Source organism: Acanthochromis polyacanthus, chromosome 19 (assembly GCF_021347895.1).
Source record: "Acanthochromis polyacanthus isolate Apoly-LR-REF ecotype Palm Island chromosome 19, KAUST_Apoly_ChrSc, whole genome shotgun sequence".
Classification (NCBI taxonomy): domain Eukaryota; kingdom Metazoa; phylum Chordata; class Actinopteri; family Pomacentridae; genus Acanthochromis; species Acanthochromis polyacanthus.
The window spans coordinates 2,957,792-2,975,695 of record NC_067131.1 but is presented as its reverse complement, the minus strand read 5'-3'; the positions used below and the strand labels follow the sequence as shown (position 1 = coordinate 2,975,695).

General features: G+C 38.2%; 1 protein-coding gene across 1 annotated transcript in view; it reads right to left on the bottom strand.

Annotated features, from left to right (window-relative positions):
• LOC110961312 (corticotropin-releasing factor receptor 1-like) overlaps positions 1–17,904 on the bottom strand; it is a 110,295-nt gene that overhangs the window by 34,191 nt on the left and 58,200 nt on the right. Inside the window, exons 7-8 of the mRNA XM_022208882.2 lie at positions 4,114–4,234; positions 2,526–2,679 (exon numbers count right to left, since the gene is read on the bottom strand). Of these exons, the coding sequence (XP_022064574.1) occupies positions 2,526–2,679; positions 4,114–4,234 (275 nt within the window). The remainder of the gene's footprint in view (positions 1–2,525; positions 2,680–4,113; positions 4,235–17,904) is intronic.

Below are 17,904 nucleotides of genomic sequence, written 5' to 3'. Positions count from 1 at the left end.
TTGGGGTCACTTTGCATCTCTTTGTAGTCGTTTTGCATCAGTTTGCGGTCTATTTTTGTTTCTTTGGGGTCACTTTGCATCTCTTTGTAGTCGTTTTGCATCAGTTTGAGGTCTATTTTTTTATCATTTTGCATCTTTGAAGTTGTTTTGCATCAGTTTGAAGTCTATTTTTGTTTCTTTTCGATCACTTTGCATCTTTGAAGTCGCTTTTGCGGCAGTTTCAGATCCATTTTTGTTTTTTTTGTGGTCATTTTGCATCTCTTTGTAGTCGTTTTGCATCAGTTTGAGGTCTATTTTTGTTTCTTTTCCATCTCTGTTGCTGTTCTGCAAGTGTTTGTGGTCATTCTGTATTTTTCGTCGTCATTTTGCTGTGTTATGTAGTTGTTTTGCATCCGTTTGTGGTCAAGTTTAGTCTCTTAGTGATATTTTTGAAGCTCTTTTTAGTCATTTTTGCATCAGATTGTGGTCATTTGGTGTTTCTTTTTGATCATTTTGCATCTTTGAAGTCGTTTTTGCACCAGTTTCAGATCAATTTTTGTTTTTTGTGGTCATTTTGCATCTCTGTAGTCGTTTTACATCAGTTTTAGGTCTATCTTTGTTTCTTTTCAGTCATTTTACATCTTTTTGTTGTTGTCTTACGAGTGTTTGGGGTCATTCTGTAGTTTTTTTTTGTGGCGATTTTGTGTTTCTTTGTGGTAATTTATCACTTTTATGTCACAGTTTTGCATCTTTGAAGCAGCTGCTTTGAGTCATTTTCTGGTTTACCGGTTTCTTTTTGGTCATTTTGCATCTCTTTGTGGCTGTTTTTACAACTGTTGGTGGCCAAGTTTTGTTTCTTTGTGCTCATTTTAAATCTCTTTGTCGTCCAGAATCTCACACCTCTGGAAACTTTCCCCTTCATTAGCGATTTGCCGTCACCGCGTTGATGCTAAACTTGAAGACAATCTAATCCTGCGCCCCCGGATTAGTTCAGAAACGTCATATTTCTTGTTGTTTTCACGTCTCGGCCACACCTCGCCGGCTCCATCTTGACATTTGAAGAGCGGAAGCTAAGCGGAGCACAGAGAATGCGATCTTATTTATTTTTCTTTGAGATGCGCTGCCATCTACGCTTCATGCAGTCGCTTCACGCCGGCCCTCGGGGAAATGTAATCCAGCCGGCACAATGCTCCTAATCTCAGCAGCACATAGTTGAGTCTGACAGAGTGAAACAGGGAGTTAGTGAACTCCACACCAACACGTCTCCCAGCTGCCACTCCACATCCTGCCGTCTCCATCCAGTCAACTCCCAGCTATTGTTGGACAAAACTCTGCCTGACCTTCCAGCTTCTCTTCTGGGATTAAAGGAATTCAAACTGAGTGGAACTATGAGAGCGAAATACTCGGAAAAAACATTTAAAACACAGACAATATGCAGTACAGTTTAACAAGGAGGTTTATCAGAGCAAGAGACTACAAAACAGAGAGTGAACTCATCATCTCAAAGAATAATTGAATTTTAAACTTCATGCATCTCTTTGGAAAAAGCACAACCAAGACTGGAAGCAGAGAGAATTTAGAAATGTCTTCTGTGCAGTTATGATGCCATCAATCATATAAGCTATTTTCTGACATTTTTAGATGAAACATTTCAAAATATTTAATGATATGTCACAGTTTTAATCTCAGATGTGGTTAATTTTAGATTGGATCCATTCAAGAATCATCCGAAAGTTGAAAAAAAATCCATCGATTCTTTGAGAGTAGTGAACTTTGTGAGAAATTTTGATGTTTTTTTTGTTGTTTTTAAAGTTTCAGACCCTCATAAACGCTTTAATTTGTGACTTGCTGTTGTACAGGATCCGATGAGAACGGCTTTTCAAAAAAAGACAATCAAATAAGGTGACTTTGTTTCAATTTTCAGCTAAGATGTGGTTCATTTTCCTCATTGATCTAAATTCTAAAAGTTGAAGATGCAACGATTCTTTCACAAAAGTACTTCACTTTCTGTTAAGAAAGCTGAAAATTCTCTATTTTTCTGTATTTTTACACATTATATTATCTATTTAAATGGTGTAATTGTGCATATTTTTTCAAATCAACATGCCTTTCAGACCTGCTGATTGGTTTCGGGATTCAGAGGGTTAAAAACAGCGAGACAACGTGAGAATAAGAGGCGCTAGTGTGCAGATTTTTACACTCCAGCTATTTACCTTCAACTCTTTATGCTAACGGTTGCTAACCGTCTTTGGGCTTCTGCGTCACAATCGGACACGTCAAATTAACATTTTAGCTAAATCTGACCTTCAATTCACTTCATTCAGAACTGATTGAGGGTTTTTCAAATTAAGATGAAACTGAATTTACTCAGCCCGGTTGTTAAACAAACAGTCTGACATTTTGAGAAAGGGTTTATGCTAAGCTAAGCTAAGCTAACGAGCACTTAGATCTTGGTCAATGCCAATGTTCTCGTCTGGTTCTTCAGGTGTTTTTCTGACTGTTATTGTGTTAATCATGCACGCTGAGGAACACCAGGGCCTACGTACACCAGCCGATGCAGATGAACATCCACTTTCGGAGCTTGTCGGTGGAGTAGGTGAGGACGATGGCGGTGTGGAGGTAGCAGCCTTCTCCGAACATCCAGAAGAAGTTGGTGGAGTGGAAATAGTTGAAGGAGGCGGTGACGAGGCGACACCAAATCTGCAAAACAAACATCAGAAGCGGCTTTTAAAGCTGTGCTATCAACACCTGGGCAGGAGTTTGTTCTTAGATTTAAGATTAATTAAAGCTTTGTGCGACATTTGAGGATTGGAAACTGGAAAAAAAGAAATTTTAATGCAGAAATCACCACATTTACAAGCTTTCTTTCAATGTTTTTTCCCCATAACTTCAAAGGATGACAAACTAAAGCCAGTAATTTAAAGACATGGAGAATCTATGATTAGTTTCAAAGTATTCTGATGGTTTATGGCAGGGATGTCAAACATGAGGACCGTGGGCCAAAAGTGGACCTCCAGAGGGTCTGTTTTGCCTGATCTTTGTCGTTTTGATCATAAAGTAAAATACTAGATTGCTCATTGTTCTTTTGCCATTTTGTGTCTCATTTTTGTAATATTTTGTCTTATTTTTGTAGTTTTTTGTCCTGTTTTGTGTCAGATTTTGTCATTTGTCTCATGTTTTCTCATTTTTGTCTTGCTTGGGTCATTTGTTGATTTCTTTGTCGCTCTGTGCCTCATTTTTTGTGATATTTTGTTGTTTTTGTGATTTTTTGTCTGACCTTTGTTGTTTTGATCATTAAGTAAGCTTTGATCATTGTTCTTTTGTCATTTTGTGTCTCATTTTTTAAATATTTTGTCTTGTTTTTGTTGTTTTTTGTCCTGTTTTTTGGTCAGATTTTGTCATTTGTCTCATGTTTTTGTCGTTTTGTTTCTCATTTTTGTCGTTTTGTTTCTCATTTTTGTCTTGCTTGGGTCATTTGTTGATTTCTTTGTCGCTCTGTGCCTCATTTTTTGTGATATTTTGTTGTTTTTGTGATTTTTTTTGTCTGACCTTTGTTGTTTTGATCATTAAGTAAGTTTTGATCATTGTTCTTTTGTCATTTTGTGTCTCATTTTTTTAATATTTTGTCCTGTTTTTTTGGTCAGATTTTGTCATTTGTCTCATGTTTTTGTCATTTTGTTTCTCATTTTTTTCGTTTTATTTCTCATTTTTGTCTTTCCTTTTTGTCTCGCTTGTGTTCTTTGTCTTATTTTTGTCATTTTTTGGACTAAACCAATCTAGCTGTTTAACTCAGCTCTTTATGCTAATGTTGGCTAACTGGCTAATACATGTGAAATGAACATTTTAGCTAAATTTTCTGCTCACTTTATTCAGAATCATTTTTAGAGTTGTTGTACGTAATTTGAAATCAAATTTACCAAGATTGGCTGTCATAAAAATAGGTTGACATGTTTACAAAAAATGGTTTATGGTAAGCTAAGCTAACGCTTAGCAACGAGAACAATACCAACATTTACAAGACAACACTCCTACAGGTTCAGAGAGTTAATGCAGTTGAGAAATACCATAAATATTGTGCAAATTAAAAGTTTAGAAGCTTCTATTGCAAAGATTAACCGATAAAGTGAGACCTACCACGTTACTTTCGTGCACTTCGGGGCTCATGGTCATTTGGACGATGAACCAGGTGGCGTTTCTCAGGATGAAGGCGGTGATGAGGTTCCAGTGGATGATGTTTCTCAGGCAGCGGATGCTCCTGTCGGAGGAAAAAAAAAACAGAATAAAGTGAGGACAAAGTGAACTGCTGACGTGTTCATAGGGCTTTTCCAACGTTTCTCCTGCTGTGCTCTGTAGAAAAAAGATCCCAAACTGAGAAGAAAGATGGAAGATAGAACTTAACATAAAGGCAAACATGGAGGGAAAAGCCTGATGTAAATTTGTGCTCCTGCTGAGTTTGAGAAAGGGCATTAACCCTCCTGTTGACCTCATTTACGGGCACCAAAATACTGTTTCCTTGTCTGAAAAAAATCCAAAAATTCAGCAAAGAAACTCCCCAAATTTCTGAAAATTTGCAAAACCTTCAGAAAAATTCCAATTATTCCTTAAAAGTTTTCCTTAATAATTTTATTTTTAAAAAATGTTTTAATAATTTTGCAAAAGAATTCTTGTAAATATTTTCAAAAAAATAAGTAAAACTCTCCCAAAAAAAATCCCAAAAATCTCTAAAATGATTTCATATATATCAGTAAAACTTTTAATATTTTCTTTAAGAACATTCACAAAAAAAAATCAACCAAAATCCAGCGAAAATATATATTTTCACAGTGAAAAATTCTACATTTTCAACATTTTTTGGTGCAAAAAAAAAAAAGAAATTAAAAAAAATGTTTCTTTAAGAACATTCAAAAAAAAAAAAATCGACCAAAATCCAGTGAATTTCGTTGAATTTTATGTGAATGTTCTTAAAGAAAATATTAGAACTTTTACTGATATATATGCAATCATTTTAGATATTTTGGGGATTTTTTTTGTAAGATTTTTATTCATTTTTTGAAAAATATTTAGTTTTTTTTAAAATTTCTTGCCAAATTTGGGGATTTTTTTTTTACTAAAATTTTTGAGATCATTTTTTTCTTAGGAATTTATGGAATTTTCTTCCTGAAGATTTTACAAATTTTTATAAATTTGGGGAATATTTTGCTTGAGTTTCTGGACTTTTTCAGACGAGGGAACTATTTATTTGGGTGCCCGTAAATGAGGACAACAGGATGGTTAAAGAAACATTTTTTTTTAACTTTTTTTTTTTTTTTACACCCAAAAATGTTGGAAAATTTCCCAAAAATCTTGAAAATGTCGACATCAGAAGTTTCATTGTGATTTTTTATTTTTTTCTCCACATTTTCAGATGTTAAAACGGGTCAATTTGACCCGCAGAACGCAGGAGGGTTAAACTTAGCTGCCGAGTTGTTCCTCAACAATGAGATCACGTAATCAGGGAAACATGAATAACGGATGGTGACGTGGCCTCAGAACAACATTTCCTCCGACTCCACCGCTGCCTCTCAACGCAAACACAACATGAAGCAACATTTCATTCCTGCTGTTTGCACGCGAGCTCATGTCATGTCCTGAGCGTCTGACGTTTTTCTGATGCTGTAAAGTTAATCGACCTTAGGATACAATTAAAATCTGCCCTTGTGCCTCGCAGCGAGCGCTCAAAAATAGAAACACACAACCGAACGGACAGAGCAAAGCAGCCTCGGTCACCGTAGCGACAGCCACCAGCTGATGGTGACGGGCTGCTTCCTCCTCCTCCAGCCGTGGATGACGTGATTTTATTTTTTATAGGCGTCACTCGCGTTGCTTTTGTGCTGACTGAGCAGACGAGTGGGAAGTTTCCAGCTTCATTGTGTTACTGTCTGTTTATCAACCAGCAACGACTTCATTAACACACACCGCAAAAACTCAAATCTTAGCAAGTATATTTGTCTAATTTTTAGTCAAAATGTCTCATCCGACTTGATTTAAGATAAATTCACTTAACGAGACATTTCAGCAAGATGGAGGGACTCGTTTAAATATCTTGTGAAGTCAAACAATCTTGAAATTATCTTGTTTTGAGTTGAATTTTACAAGAACCCTCGTGTTGTCCTGCGGATCAAAATTGACCAAAATTGAAAAAAAACCAAAACATTTTCACAGTGAAACTTCTGATGTCCACATTTTCAAAATTTGTGGGAAATCTTTGAACATTTTATGGCGGAAAAAATGAAATGTTAAAAATGCTTCTTTAAGAACATTCACATAAAAAAAAATCAACCAAAATCCAGTGAAATTCTCTGGATTCAGTTTTACTGATATATATGAAATCACTTTAGATATTTTTAGGATTTTTTTTTGAAAGATTTTTACTAATTTAAAAAAATATTTACAAGCATTTTCTTGCCAAATTTGGGGGATTTTTTTCAGTAATTTTTTTAACGGAAATTTTTAAGGAATTATTGGAATTTTCTTCCTGAAGGTTTTAAAATTTTTCAGAAATTTGGGGAATTTTTTTGCAGACTTTTTGGATTTTTTTCAGACAAGGAAACAATATTTTTTGGTGCCTGTAAATGAGGACAACAGGAAGGTTAAGACACCTCAAATTAGGAGGTTACATGAAAGCAAAAATCTATTCTTGAGTGAAAAACTACTTTTTTTTTTTTAGCATGTCTGGCTTATTGTAAGACACCCAAGCTTGAGAATCCTGGTAACATAGAGCTTAAAATTAGTTTTCCAGCTAATTTTGAGATCTCAATATTCTAAATATCACATCGTATTTCAAGAAATCTTACCAAGCCAGTTTTCACTTGTTCTTTTGGCAGATTTTTCCACTAATTTCAAGGTAAAAGTTCCTTGAAATGAGTATTTTTTTCTGGTTTTGAGAGGGGCATTTTTCCAGTGCAATAAGCTGCACAGGACTACAGTTCAAAGTAATTAGAAAATCACACAGAAGTTCACAGAGAAAGCAGCCTCAAGGCGGCAGAAACTGCATGAACTTATGCTTATTAAGTGGCATTGTCCCACAAACAGACTGCTAGTTTCCATCCACTATGTCACAGTGTTACTGGAGCTGCCGTTAGAACCACAAAGGCAGCTGCTGGTGAGCCTGAAGCACAGCGAGGACCTTTTCCTTTTTTCAAACGGTCGTATTCATTACACCGTGTGACCTCCCTTCTGCTGGCGTCCTGCCGGTGGGGTCAGCATGGCCTGATGGGTTTTAATTAGGAGAGAAGGCTCAATACTCCAGCAGACAGGTCCTTGTTGAAGATCTGCTGTGACATGTAAACGTGTCTTTACGTTTCCCGTGAAGCAGCGCTAACGTACAATACTATGCATGTTGCTTTGAACGCCGTGTTCTGCTCTAAAATATGCGACGGAAGCGACTGCACCCCAGTGGAACGTCACCTAAATGCCAAGAGATTCAAAAAGACAGCGCACAGTAATTGCATTACTTCTAAGCTGAACAAAAGGGCATTTGGTCGGATGTGAAATTAAAAACCAGCAGTTGAGATTTAGTGTATGAAACGTGCACGGCTCCACAGCAGGAACAGAATTCAACTAATTTACTTAGTGGGTCACAGTTTGCAGGTTTTTCCTGTGAGCTTCAGATCGCTATCATGATGGAATATTCCTCTTCTGCAGACTGGGAATCCTCTTTTCAGACAGTATTTTGGTAGAAATATCTAAGTTCAGGTGTTCGCCGGTCATTTATAACCACGTTAATGCAGCTGCTTTAGTTGCATCGAGTTCCTAATAAGAATCTGTTTTTGATCGTTCATAAAAGAAAAAACTTCGAAAGAAATGCTGCAATTCTCAAGAGGTGATGCAATTTTGAATGTACTCACTTCAGCTGTATACTGTAAATGCTACGTATAGTTTATCACGGTTCTCTCTTCCATTTTTATTACTGAATCTGTCTTTTTATGTCCTCGTATATAATACCATATGCTGCTTGCTCTCCTCTGGGCTGGAGGTCCTTATTTTCGTGTACGTGTTTTCCTGCTGCAGAATGGACTTGGGAAAGATGAGGTGCCTCCCTGATGATTGATGAGGATCTAAAATTTTAAAGCAAAAAAAAAAAAAAAGCTCTGCCAAGTTCTGTCCATTTCATCGTGCTTTACTGCAAACGGCTCAAACACTGAAGTGGAGAGAAAAAGTTTGCAGTTTGAAATGTTAATTTAACATCTTCTTAGGGTGATTAATAAACAGAAATGACAGAAAACTGGGGAAAACATCTTCATTAATTAAATGCTGCATCTTTATCAGAAAAAAATAAAACATCAGAGCATTTTGCACTTTTTCGCTCGTCTGTTTAAATATTTTTCACGTCTCTCGCTGCACCCAGAGGCGTCTAAATAAATGCATCCAATCAAAAGTGATTAGCAGCAGCCGGCTATGATCAGCGCCTTATCGTGGCGAGGCGGTTTGTCTCCTCCAGCCTGCAGCCATGTTGACTGTTGCCGTGTGCTCTTGTGTTGAACAGGAGTGCAGCCCAGATAAAGCTCCGTCCCGTGCTTCTGCAGGTTGAGGGCTGATAACCGTCTCCCGTAAAATCACATTACTGCAGAAAGCAGCAGAGAAAAAAGGGCCTTTTCCGCCACGAGGAAGGAGCAGATAGGCAACAGCTCCCATGATCAAATGCTGAATTCATTAGCGTGTGTTGTTGCAGCTAATGCAGCGATATCTGAAGTGTGTGTTTGCATATCTGTCGGCAAATACCTCGTTTGTGTCTGTAAAAGAGCGTCGCTGTGAGCGTGTTATTTTCCTGAGCTGACAGCATCAGTGAAGAAGGTGAAGGTGAACTCCTGCTGGGCTCACATCTCTCAAACTCAAACCACGACTGCATGCAGATGTGCAAAATGACGAGTTATGTTAGCCTCCAGGGCTCCCGTTCAATTTCATGCATTTGAAATTTCAGGTGACGCAGAAATCCTCAGATGTTGAAGCTACTTAGAAGCTTCGATATACATGAAATGAAACGTGAGCACAAAAGATGCTCCTTTGTTCTTACGAACGACTTTGCTGATTAGAATTTTTTCCTCAGATCAGGTGAAAAGTTTGCAGCTTCTAACATCGGTGCTGCCTCTTTCTGCTTTCAGCTCAGTCTGTTGGGGTTCCTCAAGTCAAGAAATCTTTATTGTCCCCACGGGGCAATTTTTGGTGCAGCCAGCAGCAAAAACAACAAACAAACACAATAAAATGCGATACACAACAATAAAACACACAACAGAAACAACAAAAATAACAGTAATCAATTAAAATGCAATAAGATACAAAGATAAAAATAAAACCCAAGGAAAGTTAAAATGACCACAAAGCAGAGTGCCTTATAAATTTGTTAAAAACCGTTCATTATTAAGAAGGCCAATAATCGTCCCAAGATATCTAAACTGCTGAACTGATTCCACAGTTTGACCGTTAATCGACAGGGGAGCGATGACTGAACGGGACTTCCTAAAATCAATCGTCATTTCCTTGGTTTTCTGAACCAACCTCTGGAATAACTGTTTAAGAGCTCAGCCGACACATATTGTCAAGGCAAGGCAAGTGTATTTATAGCGTCTTTCAACAGGAGTTAAATTGGGATTTGTGAGGAGGGAGAGTCCTTGTCCAGTGAGGTCGGACAGACAGCAGAGATAAAGACTTCCTCAGTGAGAGCAGCAGAGATAAAGACTGTGTTCTTTAGAAGAACCGTAGCTTTGTCTCTGGACACTTGCTCAGATGTTATCAGCTCAACAAATTGCGGTTATCACACATCGTTCCCACACATCTGGGCCAGTAATGACCTCCTCCACTTTCTAGTCAGCTCAGTAGGTGCGTTATCACCATCCATCACTGATAAACAGAAAGAAACCCCGATAACGGCGGTGACTTCCTGCAGTCTTTTAGTGAATAAGCGCCTGTAAAGTCTCTGGTGGAGGCCATCACTCTAGAAACACACAAAATAGAGCAACAGGGTGTATTTGAACCACAAACACGATATTTTTCTAAACCTAATCAAATAGTTTTGGGGCTGAAACTTTTCTTTGAAGTGAAAGTCCTGGAGGAAGAACGTAATAACAATACTTACAGCCCCAAAGTCCAAAGTGGCTCAAAGTCCACTGACTTGTGCCTCCAAACTCAAAACGCAGATTCCTTCTGCTCTTTGGAAGTGCAAAATCATGACTCTGCTACCATTAAATGGATGCTAATGGTCTACTGAGCCTACAAGCCCATAGGTATGAATGACACGCTGTGATAATGACCATTTAATTGTCTCTTTGCACTACAAAGCTGCAGCTGAATACCAGTTTTAATGTTGTACCTGAAACTAAATTCCATTTGCATTTACTACTTTGGTGAAATTTCAGTCAGATGTCTTTAATAATTTTAGTTGGGGCCATCAGCAGTGGGTCATCCAGTAACGTCACGCAAAGTTGACGCTTCAATCAAGTCCACTGTCTGAGGCCTTCAAACTAAAACCCCAAGTCTTTTTTCTTCTTCACAGATCTATGCCCATTAAATGAATGATAATGATCTACTGAGCCTCCTACAAGTTGAAGAAAGTCCCACGGGCCCTTAAGAACAGAATAATATACAATGATAATGGACATTTAATTGGCTCATAATGGGTTCAACAGAAAGTGATATGAAGCTGAATTTTAAATGTCATTTTTGACAATGTAACAAACTAAACTCTATTTACATCCACTTTTTTGATGAAATAAAGCAAGATGTTTTGAAAAAAAAACCAACTGGGGCCATTATGACTGAGGTGATGGAGTGGGTCATCCTGTAACATATCATGGTCGATGGTTCAATCCCTGCTGCTCCATTCTCAAGGCTTTTGCCGGAAAGTCTGCTGATTTAGCCCTTAAAACTACTTCTCCTCCTTTTAAGTGCAAACTCGTGACTCTGCTACCACTAAACGGTTGATAATGGCCCACTGAGCCTCCTAAAAGGTGGAGGTAGACCCTACTGGCCCATATGTGTGGAATGATGAGTTCAGTTCCAAGCCTGTCCAGCCTCAAGGCCTTAAAGTCCACTGTCGTAGGCCTTCAAACTCAAAAAACATACTCTCACAGATCTACCACCATTAAATGATAAATAATGAGTCTTCTACAAGTTGAAGAAAGTCCCACTGGCCCATAAGAACAGAATAATATACAATGATAATGCACATTTAATTGGCTCATAATGTGTCATTTTTTAATGTCGTACCAAACTAAACTCCATTTACATCTATTGTTTTAATGAAATAAAGTAAGATGTCTTTAAAAAATCCAGCTGGAGCCACCATGGCTCAGGTGTTGGAGTGTTTTGTTCACTGTTTGCAGGGTTGGTAGCTCAATCCCCAGCCTCTCCATCAGCGAAGTGCTCATTGAAAGACACTAAACCCTCAGTTGATTTGTATGTGTAAATAAGACAGACGTAAAGCACTTTGTGGAACTTTTCTAAGGTTAGAAAGGCGCTTTGCGTCTTATTTTAACATCCAAACAGAAGACAGCATCAGGGAGAAGCTGGATTCTAATTTTTATTTTGTATTTTTCTGTCTGGACCTTTGGGAAATTTGAGCGAAACCACTTTTTAAATGAATCTGAAGAAGTAAAACTTCCCAAGGATAATAATAACACCTCAGATTTGCAGGCCTATAGTAATTTCTATCATTGCTTGTTGCATTTAGTTCAACGTTTAGAAAACACTGATACTCCTGCTGTACAAAAAGTGAGGTGAGGCGTCTGTTTGTTCTAAGGCTGAAAGTCTGTTGGCTTGTGTTTCATTTAATTAAATGATTGGATCAGTTCCCGCCACTACAGCAAATATTACTGCAGTTAAGCGGCAAAACTTGCTGTATTTATCCATTTGACACACTGGAAAAAAAGAAAAAGATTCTCCAGAGGAAACTCCAGAGGATATTTGGACTTCAGCTGAAAATAGAAATGCAGCTCTGGTGGCTTCATCCTGATCTACAACTGCTCTGTTCCCAACAACGTCGCTGCAGAAATATTGGAGCAGCTGCAACAGAGAAGCATTTAGGGGAGACGACAACGAAATGTCAAAGGAATCAATAATTAATGAAGCTACTGCCGCTGAGGCCTCCTGCGTGAAATGTGCACGACCCGTCTTTTAATTTGGAGAAACCATCGATCCTGTTGTTCAATTAAGTGAAAGACAAGAAGACGTTCTCTTCAGCACGAGGCAGTCGGGTTGATTTCTGTGAGTTCAGGCGGAGGATTCTGTGTTAAACGTTTGTAAATCCGGTGAAACCCTCTGCTGACTCGTTTGAAAAGCAGACATCCAAACAGCAGATTTGGGATTCTGTCACAGACTCTTTCCCGCTAACGCGCCATTTTTTAGAAACCTGATAAAACATTCAGGAGTCTGAATGAGTTCACTTTCCGATTCTGGGTCAGTTTTTGGATGAATGACTGAGCTGCAAAGACGGCTCCACAGATATCATCACATCAGTATTTATAGGCATCGAGCAAAGCGGGGGGGCGGCAGTTCAGCAGGTAGAGCGGCGTGTTCGCTAACGGAGCGGTTTGATTCCCGGCTGCTTCTGTCAACGTGGCCTTGAGCAAGACACATGTCAGGTTTGCTGAGACTCACTTGAGCTTTGTTTTTGCAAGTAGATTTCCTGAGAAGATCGTGAATACGTTGTCCATGCAAACGGTAAAGATTGAGGGTAAACGGTTCCGCTGCACACTGCTAAAACTTCAAGTCTTACAAAGTCTATTTGTCTTATTTTCAGTCAAAATGTCTCATCCCACTTGATTAAAGATAAATTCACTTAACAAGTGACATTTCAGCAAAAGGAGGGACTTGTTTTAAGACAACGCATCTTAAATATCTTGTTAGGTCAAACAATCTTGAAATAATCTTGTTTTAACCCTCATGTCATCCTGCGGGTCAAATTGTCCCATTTAAAGTTTAAAAATATGAAAAATATAGATATACTTTTACAGAGAAACGTCCACATTTTAAAAATTTTTCGGGAAATGTTAATTAAAATGTTTCTTTAAGAACATTCGCATAAAAATCAACCAAAATCCAGCGAAATTATTAGAAGATATTAGAAGTTTTACTGATATATATAGAATCACTTTAGATATGTTTAGGATTTTTTGGAAGATTTTTATTCATTTATTTTTTAAAATATTTGCAATTTTTAGATTTTTATTTCTTGTCAAATTTGGGGATTTTTTCAGACAAGGCAACAATATTTTTTGGTGCTGTAAATGAGAACAGGAGGGTTAAGACACCTAAGCTTGACGATCCTAGTAAAATGCAGCTTAAAATAAGTTTTCCCAGCTAATTTTAAGATCTCAGTATTCTAAATATCAGATCTTATTTCAAGAAATCTTACCAAGCCAGTTTTCACTTGTTCTGTTGGCAGATTTTTTCCACTTTATTTCAAGGTAAAAGTTCTTTGAAATAAGTTTTTTTTCTTGTTTTGAGAGGGTCATTTTTTCCGCTGCAGGGCCACTGTTTCCACACCACTAGATAAGCATCTCATTTTACCACCGCGGATCCGTTTCAATACGTTCAGGATTAAAGAGGGTGTTTGCGGTATCAGCTCTGATCACACCGCAGGAGGAAACTACGTTTTGAAGTGAGGGGGAGGATTTAAACTCTATAGAGAAGTGAGAAATGGAGAAGTTTTAGGTTGACATGACAAACAAGTTGAAGGAAAGATTTCTCTCACTTGAAAGTTTTCCCTTTTTGTTGCTTTGTAGCAGAGGTGTCAAACTCATTAAGTTCAGGATCCACATTCAGCCCAATTTGATCTGAAGTGATCCACAAGAGTAAAATCACAGCATGTTAACCTATAAATAACCACAACTCCAAATGATTCCTTTGTTTTAGTGCAAAAAAAGTTCACATTTAAGGAATTATCTTTTTACAAAACATCATGAACAACCTGAAACTTCTTAAGAAAAACAAATTCAATTTCAGCAACATTCAGCCTCAGTTTCTCGATTCCACATCACAACTTCCAGATCACAGAGTGTCTACAAAGAAACACAACATTTAGTCACAGATATCTGGAACTGAATAATAGAGTATTTTACTTTATGATCAAAATGACAAATGTCTGACAAAAAAACAAACAAAAACAAGACAAAATATTATAAAAATGACACACAAAATGATCAAAGCTAGCAACAAAATGACAAAAAAACATAAAACAAAACAAAAAAAGGACATAAAATTTGCCCAAAAAGTTCCAAAATGAAAAAAACTGGACAAAAAATGACAGCAATGACACAAACAAGACCAAAGATGACAAAAATGAGAAATAAAATGACAAAAATAAACACAGAACACAAGAGAGACAAAAAAGAAAAAAAAACAACAAAACATAAAATATTCGAAAAATTAGACAAAAAACGACAAAAGAGCCATGAACAATCTAGTATCAAAACAACTTGTCATGGTGTAGGAATTATTTTAAATTTATAGTATTACTAATTTACAATCTGCAGTTAATGTCTTCTCAGTAATTTTTACACTTTGAGGGCCGGTTTTGGCCCACGGGCCGCATGTTGGACACCCCTGCTTTATAGCACTGAATCAGGGTCAATTTAATAAGGCTATTAGAATTTACCAAAAAAAAGACTCTTTCATGTCAAAGTGAAAACAGATTTCCAGCAGTAGTTGACTGAAGGATGCACACCCCATTTAAAGTGACTCATCTAAATTATCAACAGATTAGGGCTAGAAGTCACACAGTAGAATAAAGATCAGCTGTGGGAGTGAATGTGTCATAAAGACATCTGTATCAGGAAGGTCAAGTCGCTGGTGGATCCGTATACTGGATAGAACTACACCATAAAGACTAAAGAACACTCCAAGAAAAAGGTCAGTGAGAAGCATTAGTCTGGGGTTGGATACGAGACTTCCAGGTCACTGAATATCTCCTGGAGTAGAGTTAAATCCATCAATAAGTCATGAAGGAAATATGACGCACGTGTAAATCTGCCGAGAGCGGCTGTTCTTAAAAACTGCAAGAAAGAGACTAGAGAGGGAGGCCGTCAAGACACCTACGACTTCCATGTCTTCCGTGTCAAAGCTTTACGAGACAGAGGCAAAGAAGAGGAAGCTACTGCTTAAAAAGTCTCACATTAAATCTGGACTAGAGTTCACCAGAAGACCTTAAAGTCAGCTGGATCACAAACAGACCATTCCCATGGTGAAGCACGGTGGTGGCAGCATCATTATGTGGGGAGAGGCTTGTAAAGGCAGGGGGTAAGATGATACATCAGGAATTCCTGGAGGACAACCTCATGCTGTTTGTGCACATTCTTGCAAAGAAGAATGGGGTAAAACTGCAGCGTCCACATGTGCAGGCTAACTGAGAAACATCTGTACAGGCTCAACGCTGTACCTGCACAAAAAAGGAGGATCTACTAAAGATTGATTTGAAGGAGGTGAATACTTATCCAATAATTTATTTAAAGTTGTATATTTTTAATAATCAGAGATTACTTTGAGGAAATCTGTTGTCATTTTAACACGAGAGAGTCTTTTAATGGAGACAGGGCGTTAACCCTCCTGTTGTCCTCATTTATGGGCACCAAAAAATATCGTTTCACTGTCTGAAAAAATCCAAAAATTCAGCAAAAAAATTCCCCAAATTTCTGAAAACTTGCCAAAACCTTTTGGCTGATGGTCACATGATTGTGATCCTGTTATAAATCCACGGCTGTGGACTTATCAGGACTTATCCATCAGAAATGAAACTAGAAATAATTGATCAAATTGTGGGGCTGTTTCTGAGTTTTCCTTCCATCCTTGCGTGAATTTTTGCCATGATCTACCTCATGTCAAGAAACTGCTTCTTAGATGAACACTTCCTGTGTCGCTGGAGTGGTGCCAAGATAAAAGCCTGTACCATTAAAAAAATATATGCCTTCAAAATAAAAGCATGGAGGAAGCGGTTATTTTAACACTAACTAAACAAAGCCTTGCAAAAAGCGATGAAATGATCAACAGACCTTTATGAGAGTAATTTACACATATTTAGGTCACGTGATTCAGTATCCATACATAACGTACACATGCCTGTGCTCAGTGTAAGGTCATTTAGTTTGTGGGTACATTTATATTAAATGGTCACATTACATGCTGATCATCAATAATAACATTAACAGAAATGGAGCATTACTGACACTGTCATAGGAAGGAATGAGCAGCTTTGGAGGAGGACTGCCCTCTCTGAGTGCTTTTTTTGTTTTTTTTAAATTTCCACCTGAAATAAAACATCTGCACATTCAGTCTGTAACGGCGCCACAGTTGTGTGAAGTCAAAAGGAACTCCACTGGGCTTTACGGAGAAGCTCAGATAGAATTTTTAAACAGAGTATGTTTCTGTGTCTCCACAGCCAGGCCCGAGTGAAACTAGAAAACACTGCCTTTTGATTTTCGCCTGATCAAAACTGTGGATTAAACAGTATTTTGGTGCTACCGATACTTTGACTGCACCAAGTTTGATTCAACAGAAAATAAGCACCACAGCGCTCCATCCATTTTAGTCACAGCAGCACCAGGAGGCCTCTTTACCGAATGTGCTGCCCTCAGCAACCTCCAAAAAATGGCAGCAAATTGTGCTTTAATGACGGTGCGGTGGTCTCAGAGCAGGGACCTCCAGGAAGGAAGCGGTTAACTGATTGATAGCTCATCGTGCTGCTGCTGCAGTCCTCTCTCTGTTCGAGTCTATTCAGGCTAATTTATCCTCAGGTCAGGCTGCTCAGCTCCTCCTCGGATCCGCTCCGTCTTTTCGAAACCGTAAATTGCTTCTGATATTTAAGCCGGTCGGTGAGTTAAAGAGGAGATAAATGGAAAAAAGCACAATATATGATAAATCACAGGGCATTAAGATATATTTAAACCTCACCGCTGCAGACGTTAGATTATCTAGGAGGCTCCTGCGCTTCTGTAATGAAGGTAGCATTAACCCTCTGAACCCGACGCAGGTTTTCTGTTTCTTTTTGCTCCTGTCACATATTTTTTTTTACCTCCATTGTGGGCTTGTTTTTCTCCAAAATCCTCTACGGAAACAGAACTACCATGAGTAAAAGTAAAGGGACTTCTGTGCAGAACTACACAGCTATCATGCCAGAAATATTAATAATAATGGAAAAAAACATAAAAAAACCTGGAATCCGTGTGTAGAACTAGCATAATTCTACTGGAAACAAATGGCTGCTCTGCTACTTACATTTTTATTATATCTCTCTGCTTTCACAGTTTCTGGCTGTGATAAACAGTGCAATTTTTAAAAAACATAACATGCCTTTTAAAGACACTAGTGGGCTGTGGGGGTAAGATGAGTAGTTCAGGGACTGTTGGAGAGTTGAAACTTTGTAACTTTTTCTATTTATTTGGTTTCTGGCTGTAGTAAAGGGCAATTTTGTGTGATATTGAATATTTCTTATGGTTATTTTTGATTTTTGTCATTGTTTGTATGCATTCGTGTCACTTTTTGAACATCTTGTAGCTTTGTGTATTCATTTGACATCTCTGCTGCCGTTTTGTGTCTCTTTGCAGTCATTAAGTAGATTTTGAGATTCTGATTTGGACGCCTCCAGGGAGATTTCCTTTGGAGGTTTTCCGAGCACGTCCGTCTGGGAGAAGACCCCGGGGTAGACCCAGAATTCGCTGGAGGGATTATGTATCTTGTCTGACCTGGGAACACCTCGGGATCCCCCAGGAAGAGCTGGAAAGCGTTGCTGGGGGAGGGACGTCTGGAACGACCTGCTTCGCCTGCTGCCTCCCCGACCCGGCCCCGGATAAGAGGAAGAAGATGGTTGGATGGATGGATGGATTCTGAGGTCATTTTGTGTATTCATGTGGTCGTTTCATGTCACTTTGTTGCCATTGTATATTTTCTTGCTCCTCTTTC